The following is a 27,302-nucleotide window of genomic DNA, read 5'->3' as shown; positions in this document are numbered from 1 at the left end:
TGTCTGTGACATTTTAATTAAAATACAAAAGCACAGGTATTACCTCTGACATGTTAAACACACCATTTAATGTTAAATTGGAGAACAAGAAATCTTATTTTAAAGTAACAAAAAACTGTACTAGTAACTTTCAGTGAAGTGGGTTTTAACATGAGATTATTTATTGAAACATTGACCTCCAAAGTAAACTACTGTTGTTGAGGATTAGTTTTATATTCCAGAGCTAGAATGTGACTATCTACCTCTAAATCACAATATTACAATATTATAATTTGCTATATTGATGTGCATGATTTCACCTGTCTTAAAAAAAAGAGAAATATGTGTTTGTGTTCCAGAACTGTTGTTTTTCAAGTGTATGCTGATATTTCTTTTCTGTGTTATTGAATATTTAATGTTTTAAATTCATCCTTTGGTTTTTCCATTAGTGCTGGCCCATTATGTGACTAACCATTTTTCCTTCAAATTACATCTCATTTTTAGTTAGCCAGAAAAAAATGTAAACATTACACAGGACCAATTCACTCTTTCTGCATATAGCTTGCGAAAGAAATTGCTGCTGATATAAATTTACCAAAAGGATAAAATTACATTTCATTTGAGCTGCATAACCTAATTCCTGTCGCCCCTGCAATAGATTGATAGTCATGTTTTTTTTCCCATGTTATGTTACATAAAAACTAAATAGCAGTTCGTTCACATCCAAGATCTGTGTCGTTATTAATGTGTTTGCGTGCATCTGTTTATATACTGTAGGAGGCTCGTGTGTAGGTGAGTTAGGTGCCATGTGAAAATCAGCTGAACTGCCTCTGAATGGACGCTAAGAATGTAAATATTTGATGAACTGAGCAGCTGAAATACATTAAAGTGTGGAACAGTACATTGTGCTTTTTAGTACTTCCTGCGTGAGCAGGTCAACATTTTATCCCAGTTAATTATGAGTTCAACAACTTGTGAGATGTGGGCAGTTCTACATTTTTCCATTGGCCTGCATTTTCTTCCATCTGGCTGGACGTGTGATGAGAGCTGGACATGAGGACACGCCCTTGCCAATCACAGTAGCGGCGCTCAGTATAGCTCATGGCTGGGCTCTGAGGCTAGCATGGGACTGTCCTGAGGTTTTGGCAATGCTATTATCTTCATTCTTCCAAACTCCCCTGCACCACCATCGTGTTTTGTAGCTTTTTTGAGTTAATCATGATGATGATGATAATAATAATAAACTTTATTTTATATAGCGCCTTTAAAGGTGGCTTCTCAAAGCGCTTTACAGGATGATGGTTTATATCTACTATAGGTGCCATCTAGGGAGTGGGAGGGGGATGTTCATTTTAATTCTGGCAGACCATGGTATTGTATCTCCAGGAAGTTTTGTAGAAATAATCAGAGGGCTAACCCTGTTGGGAACCGAGTAGCGTTTCTTCTCCATAGATCCATAGATTGCAGATTTAACCTAATCTCGTGACGTGGGATTTCCACATAGCGTCCCATTAAAAAAAAATGAACAGTATACAAAGCCATTCATGCATTGATGTTATGCTGTTCTTGTAATTAGGTTGTTTAATAGCTTGCACTTTAAATGTGTTTTATTACTTTATCTTAAATAGGAATTCTCTCCTACATTGATTAATTATGTACATGCATACTTAGGCCAATGGATGGTATTGACTGTGTGCATTTTAAACAAGAATTCAGCAGTGAGGTTACAGAACACAAGGGTGGGTTGCAGTGTTGTAAAGCACAGCACCGACATCTGTAATTATTTGTGTTTTTTCCTTTATCCAGCATACTTTTATTTTGTTTTGGCACAGGGCAGTTCCCTTCTGAAAGTAAATCCATAAGGTAGATGTGTTTTTAATTGAAGCCCTTCTCGGTTAGAAAACCTTTTTTCTCCCCCCATGAGTCTCTGAGTCTGGAAGCCGTCCAGCATGTGTTACATATTCAGATGTATTCTGAACTCTGTAGATGTGCTTACTACTGGAATATTTTTTATTTCCTTGAGATTTTATGATATAGTGCCACCGGAGTCGTGGACACAACAAATGTATGCAGTTTAGAAGCTGCAACTCATGTTATGGGAAGTCATTGAAAAGTAAATAAATGACAAGGTTCTTGGTAGGTCACAGCCTGGTTTCATTTTAGACCATGTTGCGCTGACCTCCGTGTTGTCTTCGTACCACCTAACCCTGGGGCTCTAGCTGTGAGGTTGTCTTTGCCAGAGATTTCCATTGCTGTCTGAATGGTATCGCTTTACCTCGAGTCTTTATTTACAGTACCTCGGTCCACAGGGAACTTGGCTGTCTCTCAATTACAACGCAATTTGGAAATTTCTGTAGATAAGCCACATAGAATCTGTTCTTTATTTGTGATGAAACTATAATGCTTCTCCTAGAAAATGTTAGAAAACTCTCCATTATAAACAAGTGTTTTAACAGCCTTTTTTTTTTTACATTCACCACATCTTTAATAAAGGTGATGATGAGTTCATTGAGATTGTCTTCAGTGTTGCATATGTATCTTGCTCTTATAAACTTACTTGGGATTTCCTTGGAGAATTATTATTTTTTTTTACTAATTGAAATGCGTTAAAAATGTAAACAAGAAATGTTGCGAAGGAGAGCAGGCCATTTGATTGTAGCTAATTGATCTGAGGCTCTCATTCAGCCATTTCTTGAAAGAAATCAAGATATAACATGGCTGATTAGATTGTTCTTTCTGTAGAAAAGTTCCACCTGTTCTCATTTTAATGTGCACAACGTTTTCACTGCTGTCTTCTGGTTCAAGTTTACTGTTGATTCTGATTAAATCCCCTGGGTTAACTTTGTCTTTGCCTTTGAGGATTTTTATGACTTCATTAGGATCCCCCTGTGCTTTTTTCAAATTAAGACCAAACAGAGTTTTGTACTAGGACACTCATTTTATCCTGAGACCTGACACTCTTCCCTGGACTGATACAAGAGGAACAGTATCTGTTTTTGTTTTGTGGCGATCAAAGCAGAATGCAGTATTTTAAATGTTCTTACTAAGTGGTCATACTAGTGCATTGTATGGTTTTCAAAAGACATACCTTGATTTAAGTTCTACTTTTTTAATGATCCGTACTTTCCATTACAATTTTAATGTATTTTTTGGAGCTCTGTATTTCCCCATTTTAAGTTGATTATAGTTTGTCTTTGCTACCTGTATGTAACAGTCTGCACTTGTTTACATTAAATGTGTTCTGCCAGGTGTTTGCCCCATCTTGAATTTCGTTTACTGCTTCTGCTGTGTTTCCAGTAGAACCATCATGTTTTGGTATAAGCATACCAATCTGACTATTCTGTTCTAACTGTGCCAGAATTAGTAACTATGATAGATTATTGAAATAAATTAGGAGAATATGTGGTTTTCTTACATATCCCAGTGATAATCCATTAATTCTTTAACACCAGTTTGAGCATTCACCACTTACCTGTATAGCTTTCTATGCAACAATTCTCCACACAAAGACATGCAATTTCAGATTTATTCTTTTATGCATAACTTTATCAAAAGCCTTCTGCAAATCTAAAAATGCTATATACAGTAATAGGCTCTTGTTTCTTTTCATGACTGCTGCTGCATGTTCAGTTAGTCATGAAAGACCTTACATTTCTAAATCTATGTTGACTATCCCCTTCAATTCCACTGCCCTACAGATCATCCTGTAGAATTGTTTCCATAGCCTTCCATGTGATGGAATTAAGACATATCGATCTATAATCACTCAGTTCAGTTTTGTCAGCCTTTTCTTTGATCGGCACCACTAACTATGAGTTTCCCTCGTCTTGACTGACTGCTACAAGGGGTTTGTTAATTTAGTCTAAATAGCAACTTTTGTTTCCTAAGGTGCATTTTTAGGCCTTGAGATTTGGTCAGCTTAAGTGCATGATATCATATCATTCAGTACTGTATGATTCTTGTACATTAATTCTAAATTAAATATTTTTGCAATTGAGGGAAATATGTTCCTACTGTAAGATTTAAAAAAAAGTCTATGGATGCTTTATATTTCCTTTATGTACATTAATTGATGATTTTATAGTATCAAAGTGATGTATGACAATTTTTATGTGCTGAATATGACCTTTAATGTTTTATATTCCACCACCAAAGGTCAAATCATTGCTATTGATTTCAGTCTCATATCACCAGGCGAGTTGCACACGGATGTCCTTTGTTCTTATTCTCAGAGTAAAGAGATTATTTATTCTGGTTGGGTTCTGAAACATTTCAGCAAATTCTTCTGGCAAGATTTTCATTTTCCCTTTCTCAGCCTTGTCTGGAAACATTTGATTTTTTGGAATTTCAGAACACCAATTAAAAATAAACCTTGCGACTTTAAAAACAATTTCCTGAGAGAGCCCATCTTCTCACACCTCGGTTATTTAGCAAGCGTGTCACAAGTGGATACTTTGCACAACAGTGTAAGAAGGTTTGAAATAGGTCACGGATTGCTCCACTGGCAGATTTTAAAAAATACACTTTTACATGACGGAGATGTGGTGAGCCTGTAGCGCCCTTTAATGGTGTGTAAAGTAGTTTAAACATTTTTTTGTGTTGCTGCTGTGATCACATCTTTTTTTTTTCTGTTCTGTCTTGCACATGTTCTCAACCTCACCAGCAGCTTAGCTTTTTTTCCCTCCCCATACTGCATCCCCTGCTGGGGCAGAGGCGGCTCTGGATTAGCCACAGGCTGGCAGCTCGCTGACCAGGCCCCGGGAGTTTCAGTTCAACCTGGAGCCCTGTGTTCGGTAACTAAAAGATTTGCATTTATTTCCCGGCGGGCCGCCACTAATGCCAGCTCTGGAGGAGAGCAGGCTCTCTCCCCATGCGGGGTGCACACACACACACACACACACACACACACACACACACACACACACACACACACACACACACACACACACACAGTGCACGTGAGCTCAACGTGCTGTATCTCTGCACAGCACAGCCATGTGCTGCCGAATGGGGGAAGAACGACATGAAACCCAGCAGACTGATACAGTTCGTCAACAAGGACCAGGGGGGCGCCGTGCCAACCCCACCTTCTGTTTTTATTGTTTCATTTTAATCGAAATGAAGAAAAGCCGCGCCAGTCTTTTTTTTTATCAGGAGAAAAAAACAACTCAACAGGAATGTTTAAGGCTGTACGACAGAATAATACCACATGAAGCTTTGGAGTTTTATTTTAATGCGGTTCAAAATCAGGTAACGATAGCAAGCTCTTCCGAGAGGCCTGGAGGTAAATTTTACCCGTATACGTATAGAATTTATGAATGACATAAGAGCTGTAATGCAAAAACTGTGGCTTTTGCAGGTGGGTTATAAAAGATAACCTTAAATTTCAGGGTCTCTTATGATGTGTTTGTCGCACAATACCTCATTTATGAAATCCCAAACAACACGTACAGTATAACTGGTATATGTATTCAAATCACCAATAATAAATGGAGATTTGCAAGACTCTCTTTACAATCATAAACATACATGTTGCCACTCATTTCCATCCATAAAGCAACGGCCAACATTACCATTGGGCATTATGCACAGGTTCCTGTTTCTTTTCTGAACACGTGACATCCACACTGGGTTGGTTTCAGTTAACATCAAAAGTATTTTTTAATAAGATCTATGATCTCAATATATTCAAATGGCATGCTATCATGACCTACATTTCTCTCTTTCCTGCTGACTTCTGAACGAAAGGAAATTGTGGTTCTGATTAATTTGTGTTATTTCTCTTGTATGTTTTTCTTTTGGTGGTATCAACCGGTTAGTTTTGATTTTATGTTACATATGCTATGTACTGGAAGCCTGTGTTTCCCATTTGCAGTGCAACAGTCAGTACTGGGATGGGAGACCTCTGAGGGAAACCAAGTCACTGCTGGTAGTGGTGCTGGTGGACCAGTAGGGGACACTCTTCATTCTGGACCAGAATCTCCAAGCCATCACCACAATATGGTGACTGAGAAAATTAATTTGAGGTCTGGATGACTAGTTTGTTAAAGTTACATGGCACCGTGACCAGGTTAAATTCTACTTCGGCTTTGCACAGTGAGGCCTCCCGAAGTTTCTCCCTTTTTAATTCAGCTAGTGAAGGAGATTCTTACTTTTGATTAATTTAAGCAGCGGGGGTTGGTCCTGTCCTATATGTAATGCTTTGGGACCGAAAATTTTAATGTGAATGGCTACACAAAAAGTGCTGTTAATTATAATTAATTATTATATGTATTTGTTAAAAGGATATAATAACTCTGAGGCAAGAAAACTTACCATGTCGGTGTGACTTTGGATAGGCTAGAGGAGGGAGTTTGTTTATTCTAACAGTCTTAATGACTTAATTCACCAGGAAGTATAAAATAGAATAAACATCAATAATCAGTTGGTCTGGAGTAAGGGAAACATGATGAAATGTTAATAGCTGTCTTCATGGCAGACACTGCTTTTGGATTTAAAGGATGAAGTCATTATTTTCTTTAATGTATACAGTCATACATTTTCATTTAAGGATAGGGTATTGTGTGTTTTTAGCGTGTCAAGAACTATTTTTTACCAGATAAACTGTATAATTAAGATTCAAAGGTTATAGGTACCCTAGAATCTATATATAGAGGTAATTTTTCGCAAATTTAAGTAATCAAGAATGTGCTTTTAATAGAATCTATAACTTTATCAAGAGATTTTTTTATCAATAGATATTTATAGTTTTAATATTATGAGGTCAAATATCTTATAGTCAACGGTTTGTTTTTATAGATAACAAACTGATGTTTTTTTTAAATTGGTTTTTATTTTTATCTTCTACAGGGTGAAAACTGTTCATTTTCAAATCACGGCCAATACAAAACCCTAATGTGTACCATAAGCCACAATAAGAATGTCTCCATTGCTTCTTCAGGCACTGTTCCATTTCTTATACTTATTTGAACTATATGGAAGTGTTGCTGGGGGAAAGAAATGACACTTACTGTGCCATGTGTTTTAAAGAGCCTGGGTTTCTCCTTTTCTCCTAAGGTGCTTAAACTTGCTGAGGTAGGAGAAGAACTTTCAGATGTGAATTGGGGACACCGAAGTTGTTGAAACTGAAACTCTCCTACAGTACTGTACATCTGAATTCCTGACTTCATGTTTCCTATTAGGTTTTTCTGTGCTTTAGTAGCTCGCTGGCACCTGTAGAGAAGCCTCTGGGCTTTTATGTTCCTTTCTTCATGTTTCTCGGCAGGACACAGAAACTCCTCTTTAATTTCTTGTGAAGACTTTTTGCCCGCCATGGCTCTCCCACCCGTCTCAAGCGAACATACATTTAGATTCATTAATACACGGTGAAAAGACCTGGCGTCATGCGATGTTTAAAGCTGATCTTCGCTTCTCTCTATTCTGTGAAGAGCTTCGTTTGAGGAATACGACCGTTCCCAGATCCAATTTCCTTTGCTGTCTGCGCTGGCAGCCTAACGCTCTGTTTTTCAGTGGTCTCCTGCGCAAAATGTGAAAAACACTTCCTGTAAATAAACGTTTTTTTAATCGGGAGTAACATCTGTTTAAAAATGCAGTGTTAGGATGTGTTGAGTTGTGAAGTACTTCGACTTCAGGTCAGGTTGTGCAATGGACTGGTATTGTGTCATTCAGAACATGACATTTTGCTAGAAAAAGGGACATTGCTGCTTTAAAAAGGTTCATTTCTGGACTTACACACCTTAAAAATCCCTGCATCTCTTTAGTCTTGAATTGAGGCGTGAGGTGACGCGATACAAATATTGAACTCCTTGGTACAGTATAGCAGCGTCCACTGAGAGGAGACAGCTTATTGACCAAAGAAAAAGCAAGACCTGAGAACTGAAGTGATAACTGAGAGGGAGTTCATTTAGGAGTGAAATCGGGTAGCACTTCATTACGCTTGACTGGGGTCGGAAACAAGCTTCCCAGCCAATATGTTGCTTAATATTTAATTAGTGTTTATTGTGCTTCATTCAAAACAAGGAATGTAGAACTACCAGAGCCTGGTTCTGTGGAGCCGTGGGGCCGTTGGAATCCTGCGCACTGGTAAAATTTAAGGGAATGATTGACAATTTGGTAAACATTTGTGATGTTTAGGGATATGGCTTCCAGGTTGGTGCTGTTGGACTCTCAGGTTTATCCCTGTCAAGTTACTTCTTTTTAAATCGAATCAAATGAATTTCTCCGGCACCTTTCTCCAGCTGGACCTGAGTATTTGGGAGGGTTGAACTACTGTACTTTATGGTGATTTGCCAGTTTTCTCTTGCCAAGTTAATTTTGTCTTTAACTTGTTGTCTTTTCACAGCTTTGTATAGTCAAGGAAAGGTGCAATTAACAATTAAACGCTATACAAGCTTGGGATGGGGAGATGTGTTGGTGCCGTTATTCGTTCTGCGGCATGTTGCTGCATTTGCCGTGAGCTACGAAGGCTAAGGAACATGTTTTAAATATTTACAGCTGAAATACCCATTGATCACATGCAGAATTTGACACGGTCTTTTTCTGCACGTAACATGAAATATATACTGTATAGTATTGTAACCATGTAGACATGGGCATTGTCAGTACATGGAGGCTGAATTTCTGCACTGCTCAATCTTCAAAACATGTAGCATTTATTATAAGAACAAATATTTTTAGCCACAAGTTGAAGTGTACATTGTATCCTTGACAAATGTGTAGATTCACTCCATATATTAATATATAATAACATTTCCACTGAAATCGCCCCGTGTTATGTGTTGACGTAGAGCAAGCAGAGTTTTTATCCTCCTTGGCACGTCGCTTGGAGACTCTGGAAGTGATAAGGAGGAGACGCAGCTGGAAGTCTCCGTTTGTTTTGTGAAGGCATATTTATTGATGACGCGCTGTTTGAAGAAATAAATTCCAATCTACGAGAGGATGATATAAAAAAATTGTCTATATCTATATATGCACATACAGTTTGCATATATCTGGTGTTGTTTTAGGATAATAAATTATTTCCAGGTGTGCTCTGGCTGTGGACAGGAGGAGGGATATGCCTTCACTCATTGTTAAAAAGTGCATCTGGGAAAGACCAGCATTTTTCCTCCTTTCTCTTAGGGCCGGGCAGTGCTGGGTTTAAAGACGTGAAGTTGTGCAGGCCAGTGCTTCCTCAGCTTGGTTTGTTTAGTTATCGTAGCCTTTCATGCAGAGACCAGAGCTTCATCTCCAAGGGCAACCTGCCAAGCAGAAGCAGACACTTGTTACAGTAACTACATTAGAGCACATCGGCAATCGCATTTCACTTACATTACACACAGCAACGTGTTGCCACATGTAGATCCTGCTTTTCGCGTATCGCAGCCTTTGTGTGGATTAATGCATAACCTGATCATCTGATAAGCGAAAGGTGGTGGTACATTTTTGTGAATGCGTGAAATCAACAGGTTCCCTTTCAGTTACTTTCTTTCGCTAAAATGTGAAAATGAGTTTCCTGAGACGTTCATGCCTGTTTTATTTTATTTTATTGGAAGTGAGCAATTCCCATTGAAAGTAAAGGAAACACACAGAATTACCAGTAGTTTCTCTCAATACTCAAATTCGATGTTGCAGTGTAGCACTGGAATGCTGGATTTGTTATTGCAGAAGTAAGTAGGTCTAAGATCATGATCATAGGAAAAACAATACAATTTATTTTCTCTTTAGATTAAAAATCTGCTCAATAAAGTGGTGGAGGGGGTTGAGAATGATCAGGTCTTGAAGTATGGAAAAAAAAGTTACTTTGTGAGTTTTTGACAGCCTCTGTTCGTACATGCTGGGTTCAAATTAGGTAACAACAGAAGGTATATAGGCCTTTTGTTAAGTTTGCAAGCTACAAATACAATTAATTGTACAGTCTTTGTGCCACTAAAATATAGCCCAAGGATATACCTGTCTTGTCTTGTTTTTCTTTTCAAATGAGGTTTCTCACAGTTTTAACCAACATTGGAAAAATTAGGGGTCTAGTGTCCTCTGAAACATTTTCAGTACTTATAACATGGTGGATTAAATGGTACCTATTTATTAAGTGCATTTTGTATAATAAAACTAATACTGTACATTTGGATTCATTGAAACTGTTTTAGAAAACGTGATTCTGAGCTATTAGAAAAAAAGGTTTTGATGACAATCCGCTTTCATTTTGATTATACAATGTATTTGAATAAAGACGTGTTAGACGTAATGTACTGTATACGTTCATTATGTTAGAAAGCTGTTAGCAGTTCTTTAATATTTGATTTTCTGGTTTCAGAGGATAGAAATACCTTCAATATCGCTGTGACCAGTTACGGCCTCTTTATGATGGATTAAACCGAGGGGAACTAAGTGCTGTTAATCTTTAATATTAATAATTTACAGTACTATAGAGTGCACACCTACAGTATATATCACTCTTAGAACATGAGTAACATAACACTCATAACATATCTGATGAAGATTTGGTGCAGTAAAATATCTAAAAGTAACGTTGGAAATAAAGGTTTCCAAAATTAGAATAATGAATCTACAGGCATTCTATAATAAAGATGTATTAATGCACAATAATGGAATATTGATTTTTTTTTGTCAAGAATCAAAATCTGAAAACAACATATGAATTATAGGTTTGGGAATGTTTAGCTATTGCTCAGAAGCTTTTTTTTAATTTAACTTTATTCTGTATAAAATATTGATTTGATGCCAAAGAAAAAGTGACAGAACTTATCAAAATTAACTTGTAACCTTTGTTACCAGTAAACTAAATGAGTTTTCAGTTTCATTTTTTTCATTTTAAGGAAAGTGCTGTCCTACTTATGTCATTATTAGGAGTGGTAGTGTTTATCTTTTTCTGGAGCAACCACTGAGGTTTAGTAAAAGCAGACATCAGAATTTTTATTAGCTCTCTCTTGTGTCAATGTTCCTAGAAAAATGTCTTGCGTGGCACTGAGAATGTGTACTGAATATATTTTAAAAATATTTTGTCCTTGTATGCTGGGGCATGCTAAAGCACACCATGCCCTTCTGGGCTATAGTAAATGTATTTGGTATACTGATAAGAGGTGGACAGCTCAGCCTGTAGTTATTTTAAGGCACACTGAATTAGCAGAAATAAACTCTGAAGACAGAGCAGAGACCAAGGTTAGTAATATTTAATAAAATACACAGCAGTTAAAATATTGGGTACCACACAGATCACCTCACTTGACAGCTTTGAGATGTGAACAGTACTGTCGAATTAAAGGACCCCATCTGATGCTAGCTGCTAATCTAAAAATGAGTCCTCTTATCTCTTGAGTTGCCTTTTTTGCTCTCTTTTTCAGCTATCCGTAGCCTATGCTTTTACAGCATAATAACGGGCAATGCACTGGTAATTGAAGTGCCCTGCTGTATATCTATCTGATCTTATTAAAAACCACTGAGATCCAATGTAACCCAATGAGTGAACATATTGTTGATGCAAGCTGATTATCAGCAGTGCCGTTTAATGTAAAATACTTGCAGTGGCTGAGTGGACCCCTGAGAACACAGTGGTTTTTTTTTGTCCTGTTTTTGTGCTCTTTCATGTGATCATTTTTTTGTTATGCAAACCCAACTAGAACTCTTTGCCCTGGGCTTGTGTGTTGTTGATCTCCTGTTGACACCTTGTGTGGATCTTGCAATCAGATACTTTGAAAACTTCCTTGAGGACGGGCAGAGAGTCCCTGCGCACAGCTGTATCAGGTGGTGGAGTCTGTGAGGGACTCATGGCTGGCTTTGTACAGCCCGTTACAATCGCCTCATTGTTCTGTCTTAAGAGCTGCTACCTGTTATTATCTTGAAAAACACAGAAAGGTATCTAATCAATATGTCCTTTGTAAATACTGTACTTTCCTGCAGTCAATAAACATCAAGATGGATAACAATGAAATGGTGACCAATTAATAGTTGCACCTGATAATCTAATGATTACATGGCTTTTCTGACATTAAGGCTGAATGAATTTTGTCAGGCATGATTAAAGAGGAAAAGCACTGCAATAATGCCTTGAGAGGTATAATTGTTTCTTTCATTTTTAAATTCGGATAGTGGCTAATGAGTTTGCATGCCTGCTATCAGGTTCTCTGTTGTTTAGTGATTTTTTTCCAGCCACAGAGTATGAGATTGGCTAGGGTCCATTTGTCATTGTGCACAGTGAATTATGAATTCGAGCTTTCAGAGTTGGGCTCTGGTGTTTTGAACAATTTTCTAGGCTTTGGTTCAGAGATGAAGTTCTGTTTTCACTGCCTATTTTTAGACATTTTTTGTTGTTTTCAAAGTAACAGAATGCTTTTCTCTGTCAAATGTATATTTGTCTGTAATAAATGTGTATTTAATACAATGCTGAATTATTAGATGTAGTGTTACAGAATACCTACAGTACATTATTTCAAAGCCCTCTCTTGGAAATAAGTCATACTATACAATGTTTTTTACTGTCAGTGTGTTTCTTGATAGTTCTTTTTAATAACTTACCTTAATGGAAACAAACTTAAAAAACCGCAGGTCTTTTGTTTTTTTTTGTTTGCAATGAACTCAAAATCACATGCTTTACAAGACATCTTTCATCACGCTGTTCAGCTTTTTTTTAGGCAGTAAAGGTCTTTTTTCACCATGCATGTTTGTCCATACAGTATGCTATCTGTGAATTTTTTATTACCAGAATTAGATCAGAACATTTTAAATTAAGGTTTTCAACCTATTGGAAAAATCCACAGTGCCGATATTAGGAGCCTGTGCTAGATAAAGTGGCTTTGTATGATGTAGTTAATCCTGTTCTCCTCCTGGGACAGATTTAATACTTGTGAATTTGACCTCCTCGTGCTGCAGTGATAAGAGGGGGTTATCAGGTCACCCTGCAAGTGAGACCAGCAGGAGGAAACAATACACCGAAGAGAGTCCCTGAAATTGTTTTTAATTTTCCTCTTGTTTGTCCTGCCCCTATCATGCCATTTTTAGACAGTTCTAATTTTAGAAGTCTCTCGAAAGAGGTATTCACAAATTCTTGGAGAACACAAGGGCTGTGCAGCACAGTAGCGTGGGGCACCATAGTGGGTAGCACTGCAGCTTCACTGCTCCTGGGTCTGGGGTTCTGTTGGGCTAGGTTAATTGGTTAATTGGTTATTTGCCTCTGTGGACATGTATGTTTGTGCACGTGTTGCGATGGACTGGCTGTTCAGGGTGTTTTCCCAGCTTTGGCCCTGTGGTTCCAGGATGCACTTTGGAATGTTGCAAGCCTTACTAGGGAGCATGGGGATTTCTAATGTGGTGCTTGGATGACGAAAAGGGGTTCTTTTGGGGATGTACCAAAGTACATTCCCTTAAAGAAACGCCTGTCGAATGAGGTGGTAGAAGCCCGCTTTTCAATTAAAAAAAAACAAAAATAGACTCCAGGCAGGTGGTGTTGGTAAGTCACTGAAGAGCAAGACAGTCCACAAAAACATGGCATCGCTTGAAAAATAATTGTAAATGAGGTTACTGGAGGCCCTTTGCATTCAAATGTACTACTGAGACAACAACTACTGCTTCTGTGTTGATGTATTACGAGACGTGTTCATGATAGAGAATGATATTCAAGAAGTGTTTATTAACACCCGCGCTTCGCTTTGTTGCTGCATTTGTAACCATGTGGATTATATATATAAATCTCTGTTACAACTTCCACCAGCGAGAAATTAGAGATGCAAATGGATATGTTTATTTAACAGGATGTTTTATGTGACAATAGATAGGGTGTCACTGAGCTTAATTTGGGAAGTAAACAATACTTCTACCCACAGAGCTAACTTGCTAGTTTTAATTAAAATGTGCTTTGAAAAAGATTTTAGTTTTTTTTTATTCTGGCATTAAGTAAGCCTTTTCCTTTCTAAAAGGGCTTTGTTATTTAGCTTCTGAATATTTATCAGTTTTAAAAATCAGATAGAATTAGGTGTTTCTTGTTGCAGTCAGGAATGTAAAATAAAATCGGAGTGTGAAAGCCCAGTCAGATCTTCAACAGGAATTTAAGTGGACTTCAGAAATTCAATTTACTAACACTACAGTGTGGGTTGGTGTGCTTTCCTACTAAAGAAACATATTTAATGCATTCAATTTGAAAACTATTCAAGATTTTGCATAACAAGCTCAGTTCCATTAAAAATATTTGAATGCGTTTTCAAATTATATAAAGTGAGACACATTTAATTCATATAAAATAAACTTGTCATGTTTCAAACCAGTTTGCCTACACTACACCAAAACATACCTGGTACTTCGTTATTACTTTGAACTTGAAACATAGTTTTTTTTTCCAAAGCCATGCGTGAAATATGTAGTGTAGTGTGCCACATTGTTCAATTAAAAAAAAAAGAAAAAGCTCCTTCATACGCCAGCAAATTACAGCCTGCAATTGTGGCTTCAGAAAATATGCCTCACTGTGGAGATGAAGCGGAGTGTAATGGAATTGCCGGTTTGTTGTGGGAATAAAGGATGAGATTTGTTAGCCGTGTCAGCCTGTTCCGCTGGGTGCCGTCACTGGAAGCAGGGTGTGCCTGTTCCAGCTATCTGGAAAAAAAACAAGCCTCCCAGCTTCTGGGGGGACATCGACCATAAATTAGAAGAGCTGTAGCAAATTTATTAGTAATTGGTCAAATGTGGACAAGTGTCTCGGATTTCAAGATGAGTGAAACCCGATCTGGGGATTTCTGGGGGCGTTCCTCGGGCTGAGTGACCAGAGAGGACAGATCCTACAGTGGCCGAGACCTTGTGGAAAGGAGGGAATCTCTCATGCAAGTCGGCTTCCTACGCAGAGAGATTCTTGCATGCAAATCCAGCGTTTGTAATACATTTCTGCATGCAACAGTGTCTCTGTTGACCTACATATGGTATTTTGTGAAGAAAGGAAAACAGATACCAATTTTGTTTGATATTTGAATATTTTGGGGATACAGTTTTCAAGCCTTTTATTCAAAGTGAATTATGACATGAGCGTTGTTCTGTTCTTTGTAATGGGAAGATTTTTTGAAGTGTGAAATCAGTGATATAAAATTAGTTTACCAGCCCATTTAAATATGTCACAAATGGTTATATAAATGAAATAGGACTAGATTTTTAATCTAAACCCTTAACATCACAGAATATTTTCTCACTGCAGGAATGTCTCATTAAGAATTGAAAGGTAAAAAAGCATTACTTGAAGACAACGAAAATTATTTTTTTGTATGAAGGTTAATTTAATTTTTTTTTATTCAGACAAAATTTTTTACATTTTATACTAGTCTCCGTATCAGAATATTGCTTTAGTTTTAAAAGTCTCAAATTGTGGAAATAAAATCTGATGGAAGATGTTATTTTTCACTTTAGAAAAACAAGTATTTTTTGGATGACTGTTTTTCTTTGGGTTACAATTTTAATTTGATTCCCATTATTAACTGTGAATATTTATTTACACAGTTGTCAGCGCAGCTACACAGAGCTGGTGACCTCTCTCAGCAGATGCAAGAGAGTGGATTGCAGACATTTATCATAGTTCTTCGGTATTAAGAGTGGTTTCACACTTAATAAGAGTGCTATTCATATTTAAATAAATCGTGCCTGACCCGTCTTTTATAAATGGTCTTTCTGTGTTTAGCAGCATAAGTATTTTATCCAGTTTAATAGTTTTAGCTATTGTTTTATCTTAGATGCGTTAGGCACAAGGTAGTCAAACTAAATCAAAGGAATTACCAGTGTGGCACCACTAACACGTTTTTTATACTGCTGTACTCTACCAAATTGAGTGATTCTGATTGCTTGTTAGCTTTGTTTCGCTGTTAATTTTTGATAATGCCGTTGGTTGACTCTGTCCCTCTGTGTACTGTAAGTTATATATGGTTGTACGTATAAAGATCAGTTCTTATGCCCCTGAGAAGTCAGATATTTGTTACAAAACAAAGATATAGTTTTCTTATTTACTGTAATTTTGACTTGGCATAGTTTTTTTGTTGTTGTTTTTTTTTTTTTGCCTGGAAGGAACTGAATGAAGAAAGGAGGAGGAATTCAAAAAAATGCTAGCCCTTACAGCCTGGAAGAGCTCACAGTCCCCTACCTTTGCACTCGCACTGTCGCGGTACTGGGACAGAAAATGCTGTTGAGGGGTTTGCTGAAGAATGTGCCTCAGACAATGGAAATCGCATTCAGAGAGCCTGGTGTCAGGGGGGGAAAAGTCAGAGGCAGAGGGGAGAAAAGCACCCTTGTTTTCTCCTCCTTCAGTTCCTTCAGCACCGCAGAGCAGATGAGACAAATGATGTGAATTATTCAGAGCAGTGAAAGCTTACTATTGTTAGTAGTTGTGGCAGCAACACCGTGATATTGAAGCACAGATAAATTCACACTGCTGCCTGATTCAGTGAAACATCAAAAGAGTCCAGGTCATGGAACAGTTTTTAACAAGAGGATGGGGGTGGGGATGCTGACGGGAGATATCTTGCCCTAAGAATGTTAAAGTGGACACATCCTTTTATTACCTTTATTTGGAGAAGGCAGGGTCAGAGGGGTCTGAGTTAATATTTAGCACAGATTTTCTGCAATGTAATTATGGAACAAAGAGGCTCAGTGAGGAAGATTTGCTGTTTCAGCAGGTAATCCTCCAATGGAAACTAAAACACATCATTTAGTTATATAAGGAATATGGGTCGATTCAATTAGAAATATTTTCTTTAAGTATAACATTTTAGGACATAATGATAGTAATTAACAATTCAGCAGGAAATGTAAGAAACAACAGGAAATACCTAGTTTTTTTAATGAAATACAATAATTCCTCCCATAAATAAAACACGGCATAGTATTTTCTGTGGATATCTTCAAGCTTTTATTTCTTAATGGCAATGCACTGGAGAATAATAAAATTATTATTTTCATTATTGATGAGTCCTTTCATCTGATAGTTGTATAAAGTTAATCCCTTTACAATTTCCACAGATTACCTAGAATAAACTATGTGAAATAGGTGAAACTGAATGTCTATTGTAGCGAACTCAGTGAAAAATACTGAGCAAATAGTTTTACTCTGCATGACCCCATGACTCTATTAAAGAATATTTACTTGTTAATGTCCTTGGTTTTCAAACATAAAGACATAATAGATAAAGGGCATGAATCAAGTTTTAAAGCTCTTTTCAAGTGTCCTGAAAAGATTTTATTTGGGGAGAGACTGGCATTTTACTGTTGCTTATTTAATCCCTTCTGCCGTGCTGACCAGAGCAAGGGCCTGAACCTACAGGATGCTGAAATACAGAAAGAAGTCATAAAAATAATCGTAAAGCAGAGTGAAACACACTTGCATGATGTAAGGTCCTGTCTTGCGAATGAGGAAAGAAAGCAGCACTGCGGGCTTTGCAGAGGGAAATAATAACCTTAAAGTGACTGCTTTAATTGGCACTAGAGGTAAGGCAGGTCTTTTAGCGTCTCAGAGGTCACATTGAGACTTCTCGGCACGGAGGGCTCACAGAGCATCTTCCAGGCAGCCAGGCACCCATCATTAGACAGGGAGCTGGAGTCCATGATGACGCGATATAACCAGGTATTAGAATTCATCAGCCTGAGTAATGGCGGGCCAGGACCACAGATCATCCTGAGCACCTCTTCGCCAAGTGTCACTTTTCCGGTTCACTTCCCCCTTGATGTCTCCGAGCGCGTCAGCTGCCGCTACTTCTGCTGTCTTTTGCTTTTAATACCGCTTTATGGGCAATTAGTCGTTTGAGTTCTTGCGTTTTTGTTGTTGGGTTTGGGGGCGGCGGGGTGGGGGGGTGGGGAGAGGGAGCACACACCAGGCAGTACGTTTAAAGCGGAACTTCATCTGGGTTTTCTGTATCTTGAAACATTTTAAACGCAGAGTAAAACAAGCCCGAAGCAACAGCAGCTTTTTTTTTTCCACATGGATAAAGCATTTACATGAGAAGCAGGCCTGTCACGGTTTAGCTTTATATTTCCACCCAGTGCCAGGGTTATTGCTTTCCTGATCTGAACTATTTCTTTGTCTTTCGCAATGTGGCACTCTTGAAAATGCCCGAACAGCTCTGTATTCACAAATTGCATGTGTTTGCGTTTCATTCTTTAATGACTCGTAATTTAAGTCAATAGTGTTGGCATTGATCTGTTGGTGCTTCCCATGATAATAACAGTGATAGCTGCATTTACAGTACGGCTTAGCAGCAGAAAGTGATCGTGAGATGCAAAGTTATTTTTTAGAGAAAAAAAAACCTACACTTTTGGTCTTAATGTTCATTCAATTTGAAAAACAAGGTAGCTCAAAAAGATGTTTTTTATGATAGTTATTCGAAAGTTTTATGCTAGTTTTTTTATTCGATCAAAAAAAATGATAAAAGGCTTGATGATAAGGTCTACATGGGACTGTTTTATTTAGGCATCACATCTAATTCATTTTGAAATAATTCATCCAGGAAGGAAAAGGTTTTTTTACTCATTGATCACTAATAAAGACCCATTCATGAAGTACTTTATACTGTCTTATTGTGATGTTTTTGTAGCTATTTCCACTAGCATCCATTGTGCCTTTTCTTTATTTTTATTTTAGAAGCTTTTTTCTTTTGATTCGTAATAAAATTATATTTTATTACGAAAGAGTAACATAATGGAAATGAAAACTAAAACAAGAAACCATCCTTATGGATCACCATAACAAAATTTATTTCATTATAGTAATAGAATTAAAAAACCTGCCCTTGGATGTTTCAGCATTAAAAGGCTACTCTCTGCTAACTGGATCTGCAGGTCTCAGAACTGAATATACAGTTAATATTAGGTTGTATCTGTCAGGAGAGTGATAGCAAATTTTCTTGGTAGTAAGAGCATCTATATTAGCACAACCGGACGTGCCAATTCAACCTACTTGAAATATGAATAGGTTTCCCTTTTTCATCCGGCAAAAAGACAAAGACAAATAGAGGTAAGAGGAATGTGACCCAATATTCACCCCATTTTGTGAAACAGTCCTGTGAATGTAATGTTGCCTTGACAGACTGTATGGTTAGGTGATTTAGACAGTAATCTTATTTTCCCATGAGCAGTTCTCGCAGCTCTGGTGACAGTCTTCATCTTTTCTCACCCTGCAGTCCTTATCTGCCTCTGTAAATGTTTACAAGACAATAAATGAAGAAGGCAGGAATCCATTGCCTATTTGAGAACATGAATTAGTTCTCTTTCTGTATATATGTTATTTTGGGCCAGACGGAAAGGAAAAAAGGTTGTTTCCTTCATGACAAAACAGTGGTGAAAAGGGGAATTTCCAAAATGCAGTCTGATTTACTATCCCACAAATGTGTGGATTCAAAAATTCAACTGTATGATGTGCCATTCAAAACAGATCTCATACTGTATGTAGAAACTGAAACATTTAGAGCAGCTAGAGTTTTATATATAAATGCAAAATAACAGAAAGACAGAAATGAAGTTTTATTTTGTTAACTGAAGACAGACTATCCAATTTTAAATCATGTTAGTTTGGCAATAGTATGTGTCAGCTTTGTAAAAAAAACGATTTTTTTAAAATAGAAATCTATCAAAGGGGAAGAAATATTTTTGAAATCTGAATTATCTCCTAAATCATGTGCTTTAGTCCTCCTGCTCTGCTTCTCTGGTGTGGGAGGAATAATACTCGCGCAGGAAGCTTTATCAAAATATTGTGATGCTTTAAAGATGATGTTTGAAAAGGGGCCGAGTCTGTTGAACTGAAGTAAACACGCTGACTGCAAGACCTGCAGAATAAAGACAGGAATTACAGTAACGCCATTATCAGAGCCCAGAATTAGAAAAAGAGAAAGTTTTACTAATAAACATGTGAAAAGCACCCTAGGGCTCCTTAACATTTACTACTCTGCTTTCTGGTTTAATGCATTTTGTTCCCAGGACATCATAGGTAGATTTTATTAATTCTTGCTGGCAGCAGTTAATGAAAGTTTTTCTTTTCTCGCCTGATACTTTGATTTGTTTCAGAACACTGTTTAATGGATGTGGGCAAATAATTATATATACAGCAGATGAGGGTAGCAATCAATTAAGATTTCTCATTTTCAAAACCCTCCCTCTAAATCAAGAGTTCGTGCATGCAAATACTTGCTCATAGGACTCTGCGGGGATTTGTGAATCCTTGAAGATTAAGTGTCCAGATTAGTCTTATCTGACCGCTGTCTGCTTTCTATTTGACCAGGTAGACCTAAGCTGAATGCGGGGTGGAGTTTCCAGTGAGCTAGACTGCTTTGGACACAGAATGCTTCAAGTATGGATGTGAAAGAGCGCAGGCCTTATTGCTCGCTGACAAAGAGCAGACGAGACAAAGAACGCCGCTACACCAGCTCCTCTGTGGAAAGCGAGGAGTGCAGAGTGCCTACCCAAAAATCCTACAGCTCAAGTGAGACTCTCAAGGCTTTCGATCATGACTCCTCGAGGCTGCTGTATGGAAACAGAGTGAAGGAAATGGTTCACAGGGAAGCAGATGAATATACCAGGCAAGGTCAGTAGAAGTTAGTTTTATTTTAATTGGTGGCTGTGTGTCCTCATTAGTCAACTGTGATCACTACCAGACCATCTCTGGCTTTATTTTTGCAGCTTTTTTTTCCCCCCTCATTTCTTCTTGTTGAGAAGAGAGTTTTGCTCCTTCAGATAAATAAAATAACTGACTTTAAAGTGTCTCTTTTCAGGTTAATTATAATATAAACATATTTTCTTTTTAATTAGGTTGTTAATGAGACAGAGACCCCATCAGATCTTTAAAACAAAACTGCTTTTTTAAAAAACAATGAATGTTTATTTAAGCAGAGCATCATAAAATGAAGCACCCTCCTTTAGCAGGGTATTCAAAAAGACGCAGCTTAAGCTTTCTCTAACTATGAACACATGTTCAATATGCAAGTATTTATTTTTAAACGGAATATTGCCAAATATGAAAAAAAAACTAAAAAATGTTGATATTTACAAATGGTCATCGGTTGAGATCCTGAAATACAGCTAAATTACCTTGAGAAAATGTCTAAAAAATTAAGGACATGATTAATAAACACTTAACTGGCTTCAATTAACATTTAATGAGTAAATAACAGATAATGGGATTATGTAATTATCTGCTTTTATTAAATACTAAAATGTTTCAGCTATGCATTCGAAGTTAATAGTGTTATGAATAAAATGTCAGGGAATAATTTGTTAGAACATACTTTATATATAGTAAGAGAGTTGATTTTAGTTTGTTACTGATTTATTGATTGTTCACAAGCTCCAATTAGCACTCAATAAATATTTGATCAAAAAAGTATAATTACATAATTATCTTATGGAAAAAAAGTTGTATGTTAATTGGTGTTCATTTAAAATTAATAGAATTTTAATTAAACAGTAGTCACTATCTTATTGTAGGGTAATTGCATGTCATCTGAAGTGAGTCAGTTCTTTTTTTACCTCTCAATTCCTGCTAAGGAAGATGTGTGCCTTGGAAAAAACATTTTACAAAGTTTTTGAAGTATTATTATTTTTTTAATATAAAACTGTTCAGAATTGTCATGCTCATTGCCAACTTCTATACCACTAATTATTGCGACTTCAATTGATAAAGTAGTATCAAGTTTACCTACATTTTCCTTTTGAACTTATTCTGGAACCTTATTCTTTTTTTTTAATTTCTCAAGGTAAACATTTTAATACAGTCAGTTGCAGTTTGACATCTTTGAGCCAACCTTATTTTTAAACTTCTCTTTAATTCAATTAGCTATTTAAGGTTTAAATAATTAAAATTTGTTTTGGAATTTACAGAACTTTAACAATGCAATTTAGGACAAATTTTTTAAATGAGTCATATGTAGTGTTGACACTTGTTTTCTGGAAGAAAATACAGCTAATGTTGAAATGTCTTTCTCTACTTGAAAATTTTTAAACCCCATTTAAATGGCCACAGTGGTTATAAAATTAATTTGATAAATTTACTGTAAAAGAGTTTCACACTAATGTCTTTCATTTCACATGCTTTCGTTGTTACATTGTGTGTTCCTTCTTTGTTTATAAAGATTGCCTCCTACGTATGAGTGTTTACTCTAAATATGTAAAAAAACCACAGTAGTAATCCTCATTTATATTTGAAACGGGAGAGTCTTGTGCATATGACTTAATGTTTAAAGAAATCAATTAATTTTGAAATAGCATTTGCCTCCAATCATAATACATTATGTTACAAACTGCAGATGTTACATAAAAATATTTTCAATGAAATTGATTACATATTTCAAAGAAGACTTTCCCACATGAAGTCAGTTTGAATATGCCAAGAAAATGAACTGAAACCGTCATTTTAAAGCAGAGTTTTCATACTGTATATGTATTCTTTAAACCTCTTATTTAAACATGTTGGCTATTATTTCTTATTTCTTTTAAATCAAATGTACTGTATACAGTACAATTAAAGTAAGACATCATAGCCATCACTATAACAATCCTTTGGAAGTAAAAAGGGGCAAACAAAAAATTAAGAAGGATGTTAAATTATTACAATTCTTTTTATTAGAATGTCAAAATATAATGAGCATTTTTTAACACAGGGTAAGAAAATGCACTGAAGGGTTTGGTTAATTGGATGGTATTTTAAATCATTTACATGTAAAAATACCACATTGCTGATTGTGCTATTGTAACTGGGATTAATGACTGGTGGTTTGAATTAAGGTTTTTTTTTTTGCTTTGGAGAATGTGTTAGTGTTACAAACTGGACTTTATGACAGTTTAATCCAGGCACTTTAAAAGATTCTGCATCTGATACCTTCAAAGGTACTGTAGTCAACATCTACCATCACAGAAATGGCACCTACATTGTCTGTCCTCAACTGTTTTAAGCAGTGATTTTCAAAGAAATGTTATCATTTTGTTTTGCATGCATTAAACCTGTGCTTTTGTATTAATTTATAAATTCATACCAAACCCTATCCTTAACATTTCTTAATATTTTACACACTGATGCAATTATACAATTAATTTTTAAATGTCACAAAATATTTTGAAAAAAAACATACTTTTAGTATGTGTTTATTTCTGTTTATTAGATATCTACTGTAGATCATAAAAATAATGATTGTTTTTATAATGCTACCAAATGTTTTCTAAGGATTCTAAATCCAATGTAAGTTTTTTTTAAAAATTCTAATCTATTTTTCCTGTCTGTATAATCTGTATATCAGGAAATGTTTCGCTTGTGCTCCAAATCAAAAAAATCTAAAAGCACAGAACAGCTCATCCTGCAGCGAAGAAATCGGTCCCAATCTGTTTAATCTTTTAGAAATTTTTGCTTAAAATACCAGAGAAAGAATGAAAAACTAAGAAATATCTTTCAGCAGAAGCTTTAGTATGTGACATGTAAAAGATAATTACAATTGGGTTTATACAACTCAGAGCTACTCTTTGAGGGATTGAGTGTATCGATACCACTGGTTTGAAACATGTCAAGAACAAGAAGATGGGCTAATTCTCACTAATAGTTGGGGCATATACAGTAGCTCATCCTCAGAGGGATTTTTAACTTTTTTCTGACCTCACTTAATTCTGAGCATTATATTGCTTTGAGAAGAAACCCAGCATTATTTATTATCACGGTTATTTTGGGTGTGTATGTATACAGTACGTCACAGTATTCTATGTGTACAAATGCATACTGCTGTTATTATATAGCACACAAAATTATAATTGGCTAATCTTAAACATTTGAGCTATGCTACCAGCATTCTTGAATCACACGAAGAGTGAACATCTATGAGTTTGGATCAAGATCAAGTTCTAAATACAGCAGATATATGTATATAAATTGATATCGATTCAACTAATTTTGGTTCAGGCATTGCAGCTGTAAATGGAACAATCTGCAGAATGACATACTAGTATGTTTAAGACTTCACTGATTGTAAGATGAAAAGAGGCAGAAAAGATTAAAATATGAATAAGACTTCATTCGGTTTCACAGTAAGTTCTGTTTCATCAGTTGATTTAACGTTATTCTGTGTAAATATGTAGCACACTGATAGATTTACGGCTGCTTGTACAAGGTGAAATGCTGAATAATGAAAGTCATTTTTTTTTTCCAAATAAATGCCTTTATGTGTCAGATGACTGCATGTAATATCTGTTATATCCAGTAATGGAGCTTTTCAGTATTTGGTCATTATGATATACTTTTGCTAATTGGAGCTATAGATGCTTTCTTTATTCTATGTATTGAAGTTGTTTTATATCCCGAAATATTATCACTGAAGTGTTAAAGAACAGTTTATACAAACATTATTCCAATCTACGAGTACAAATTGAAGTGACAGTTGCTTTGAACACTGTAGTACCTAGGACAATTATCAAAGCTTTGTGTAGTTATTGTTATGGTGTCTGTGTCTCTTAAAGCTCCTCTCTTCACCTCAGCAAAGAGTCACCAATGAGGAATGCTGTTTACAGAAACAAGGTCTTAGCCTTTGGGTTTGGCTGAGCTGAGATAATCCTTAAAAAAAGAAGCCTATCAATTTTCTACTGGTTCTAAAGCAAGGGATCTTTTCATTGTTTAACACTCATGAAGAAGAATGTTCCCCAAGCCCATTTACCTGTCAAACTTTATTTATCTAACACCTGAGAGGACGTGATAGTCACTTAAGGAGCTAACAAAACCGACCTGAGTGCTGCCTGTGTTGGGAAGGGTCTGCCATAGTTGAAACAAAAGGACGCACTTAGGTAGAACACATGGAGGCCCTGACAAGCACACCGCAGGTGAGATCTTGGGGAAAAAAGTCAATTTAACCATCTGGCTGAGCACAGGAGGTTTAAAAAAATATCCTGTTTTTTTTTTTTGCTGTTTGTTTTTATTCATACAGGGCAGAATTTTACCCTCAGGCAACTGGGGATTTGTGAACCGGCAACTCGAAGGGGCCTGGCCTTTTGTGCCGAGATGGGGCTTCCCCATCGTGGCTACTCTGTCGGCGCAGGGTCAGACGTTGACACCGAAAACGAAGGAGTGATGTCTCCAGAGCATGCCATGCGGCTGTGGGGCAGAGGGGTCAAGTCGGGGAGAAGCTCGTGCCTGTCAAGTCGCTCCAATTCGGCCCTTACCCTGACTGACACAGAACATGAAAATAAGTCCGACAGTGAGAATGGTGAGTCAGTTTCTCTTTTTTATCTCTTAATCCTGTTCTAGCTTCCTTGGCACTTGTGTAGGATTCAATTGCCCAGATGTCACTTCCTTGAACGTGGTAATTGCAAATGAATCGATATTTATTTTTAAGTTGTTAGGCTATGTGTGCGAGGTCTGTAATGCTGCGTGTGTATGAAAAGAAATAATCTCTTAAGTGCTCTTTTCTGTCACACTGAAAAGGAGAGGACCATGATTGTAGGCCTTCCTTTTCCTCAAGTTGTTGTTGACAGACAAGGTTTAAAAGGTGCAGCCACCGTTAGGGGATTAATGAGGTTTTGATGTCTTCAGTCCGAAGCACAAAGGCAAGATCCATATAGAACTGTGTCACCTGTTATTCTCTATAGGGGCCCACAGCAAATTTTAATAAAGATTTCTCTTGGGCTCAAGTGATTATAATCAAAGATATCTTTGTAAGCTGCAGTTCACGATTTCAGCAGGAAATTTCAGTATGTTGAGACGGACGAATGAGTGTATACAGTGGTTGATTTCCAGGGATCAGTGGTTTGAAGTGCAAAATCTCATCGTGCTTGAAACAGAGGAATGGTGTGTGGCGATTGAAATATTGCTTAAAAAGTATGTGGAACTAACAGGGCTTTGGGGTGAAGAATGATACTGGTGTCTAGGCTATAAATGGTGCTGTTATTCAGAAGGGCTGTTTTTTTAGTTCTCACCTTCTGGAATGGGTTTTGAAGTCTCACGTCTATGAAAGACTTCGCTTGTTGTCGAGAGGTGTCTCGTGCAGCTTCCAGCCAACAGCAACAGAGATTTGTGTTTCATTGTGTCCCTTTTTAAAAAATATTTCTCATATTGAAGTGCTCAAAGGCAACAATTGTAAAAGGAGGAAAAAAACTCCCAGAAAGGTTTGATGAAGTCAGACACATGTTTAAAGGAAGTGGATATCTACAGGCCAATTAAAACAACTTACTTAGAACTTTTAATAGTTTCACATTTACTACTTTGTGAGGAATATTTTTGGGGAAACAAATGTGATAGTGTCATTATTAATGAAGGAAAACAGTTTTGATAGTCACAGTTGCAAATAATTAAATGTTACAACCTGTTTGTCATCATTCCCATTCTGCTTGCACATCCAGGTGCATTTTTGACAGGTTGAGGTCGTGCCAATCCGTGAGTTATAAATACACACTAATTTATCCCTTTTGCAGAGAATTTTTGTGAAGAAGTGCTCTTTGCAACTTTTGATGTAATACCAGGAGAGAGAACTCTTTACTTCAAAAATATACAAAAAAAAAGAAATGTTTAGAAATTTGTTGAAGAAACTGAGATGTAACCTAAGATTATAATTAATATTTTATTAATTACAATTAATATTTTGTTAATTAATATTTAGCTGTCCAGTAAGCTGCTCATACTCGGGGAAAGTACAGAAAGTAAAAGAAAAATGTTGAAGGAGTTTAACATTTGCCATACCAGGAGAATTTAGAAGAAGGGTTTGCTTGTTTTTCATTAGTCCTGTAAGATAAGCAGGCATCAAAACTGATGAGTGCTTTAATTTCTTTCAGACCTTGAAAAAAGCAGTAGGACTACTGTTGTTTTGTGTTAATTAATGATTTTGAGGGAATAAATTTGCTGAATTTGCTATTCTTATTTGTTGTAATTATGATTTGAGGAATATATTAAAAATACTAAATTTCAGGTGCTTTGAAACTGAAGTGTCCTTAGAGAGTTTAGTTTTTTTAATACAAAGGAATATTGTTAATTATCTAACAAAAGATTGTTATTGCATATTTTCAACTCCTCATTACTGGTTTTTAGTTTCATTTAATAAAATACATTGTCATTTATTTGGGCATCAGTACTGGGCTGGGTAAAAATGGAGCATGAAATGCTTGGTATTACTAGAGATTACTGCTAATTTTAGCCTTCTAAAATATTTCATCCAGTTAAAAACAATTCTATCTGAACCACTTTTCCTCTCTTAATACATAGTTGTAGAAAGTCATTGATTTTTGTAGAACTAGGTGACTGGCTGAATCAGTCCTTTATCTCTCTCGTAGCAGCTTTCATTGAGCTGGGAGCAACAGCAACCAGGAGCTTTCTTCACAGTTAATCGTTATTTGTGGCCCCATCAAATGCATCGATTTTATGCAAG

General features: G+C 36.5%; 1 protein-coding gene across 13 annotated transcripts in view; it reads left to right on the top strand.

The window, feature by feature from the left end:
• The window catches only part of LOC148677538 (teneurin-3), a 287,789-nt gene that overhangs the window by 70,182 nt on the left and 190,305 nt on the right, over positions 1-27,302 (top strand). For 12 of the 13 annotated variants that reach the window (XM_088642666.1, XM_088642919.1, XM_088643165.1 and 9 more), the window contains 2 exons: positions 20,201-20,503; positions 24,873-25,151. In XM_088642666.1, coding sequence (XP_088498792.1) covers positions 20,272-20,503; positions 24,873-25,151 — 511 coding nt within the window. In that variant the 5' untranslated portion in view covers positions 20,201-20,271. Of the gene's footprint in view, positions 1-5,247; positions 5,264-20,200; positions 20,504-24,872; positions 25,152-27,302 lie in introns of those variants that run through there. The other variant, XM_088642831.1, reaches the window with a different exon arrangement.

Source organism: Lepisosteus platostomus, chromosome 1 (genome assembly GCF_059453375.1).
Source record: "Lepisosteus platostomus isolate fLepPlt1 chromosome 1, fLepPlt1.hap1, whole genome shotgun sequence".
NCBI classification, from domain to species: domain Eukaryota; kingdom Metazoa; phylum Chordata; class Actinopteri; order Semionotiformes; family Lepisosteidae; genus Lepisosteus; species Lepisosteus platostomus.
This window is presented reverse-complemented; position numbering and strand designations above follow the sequence as displayed.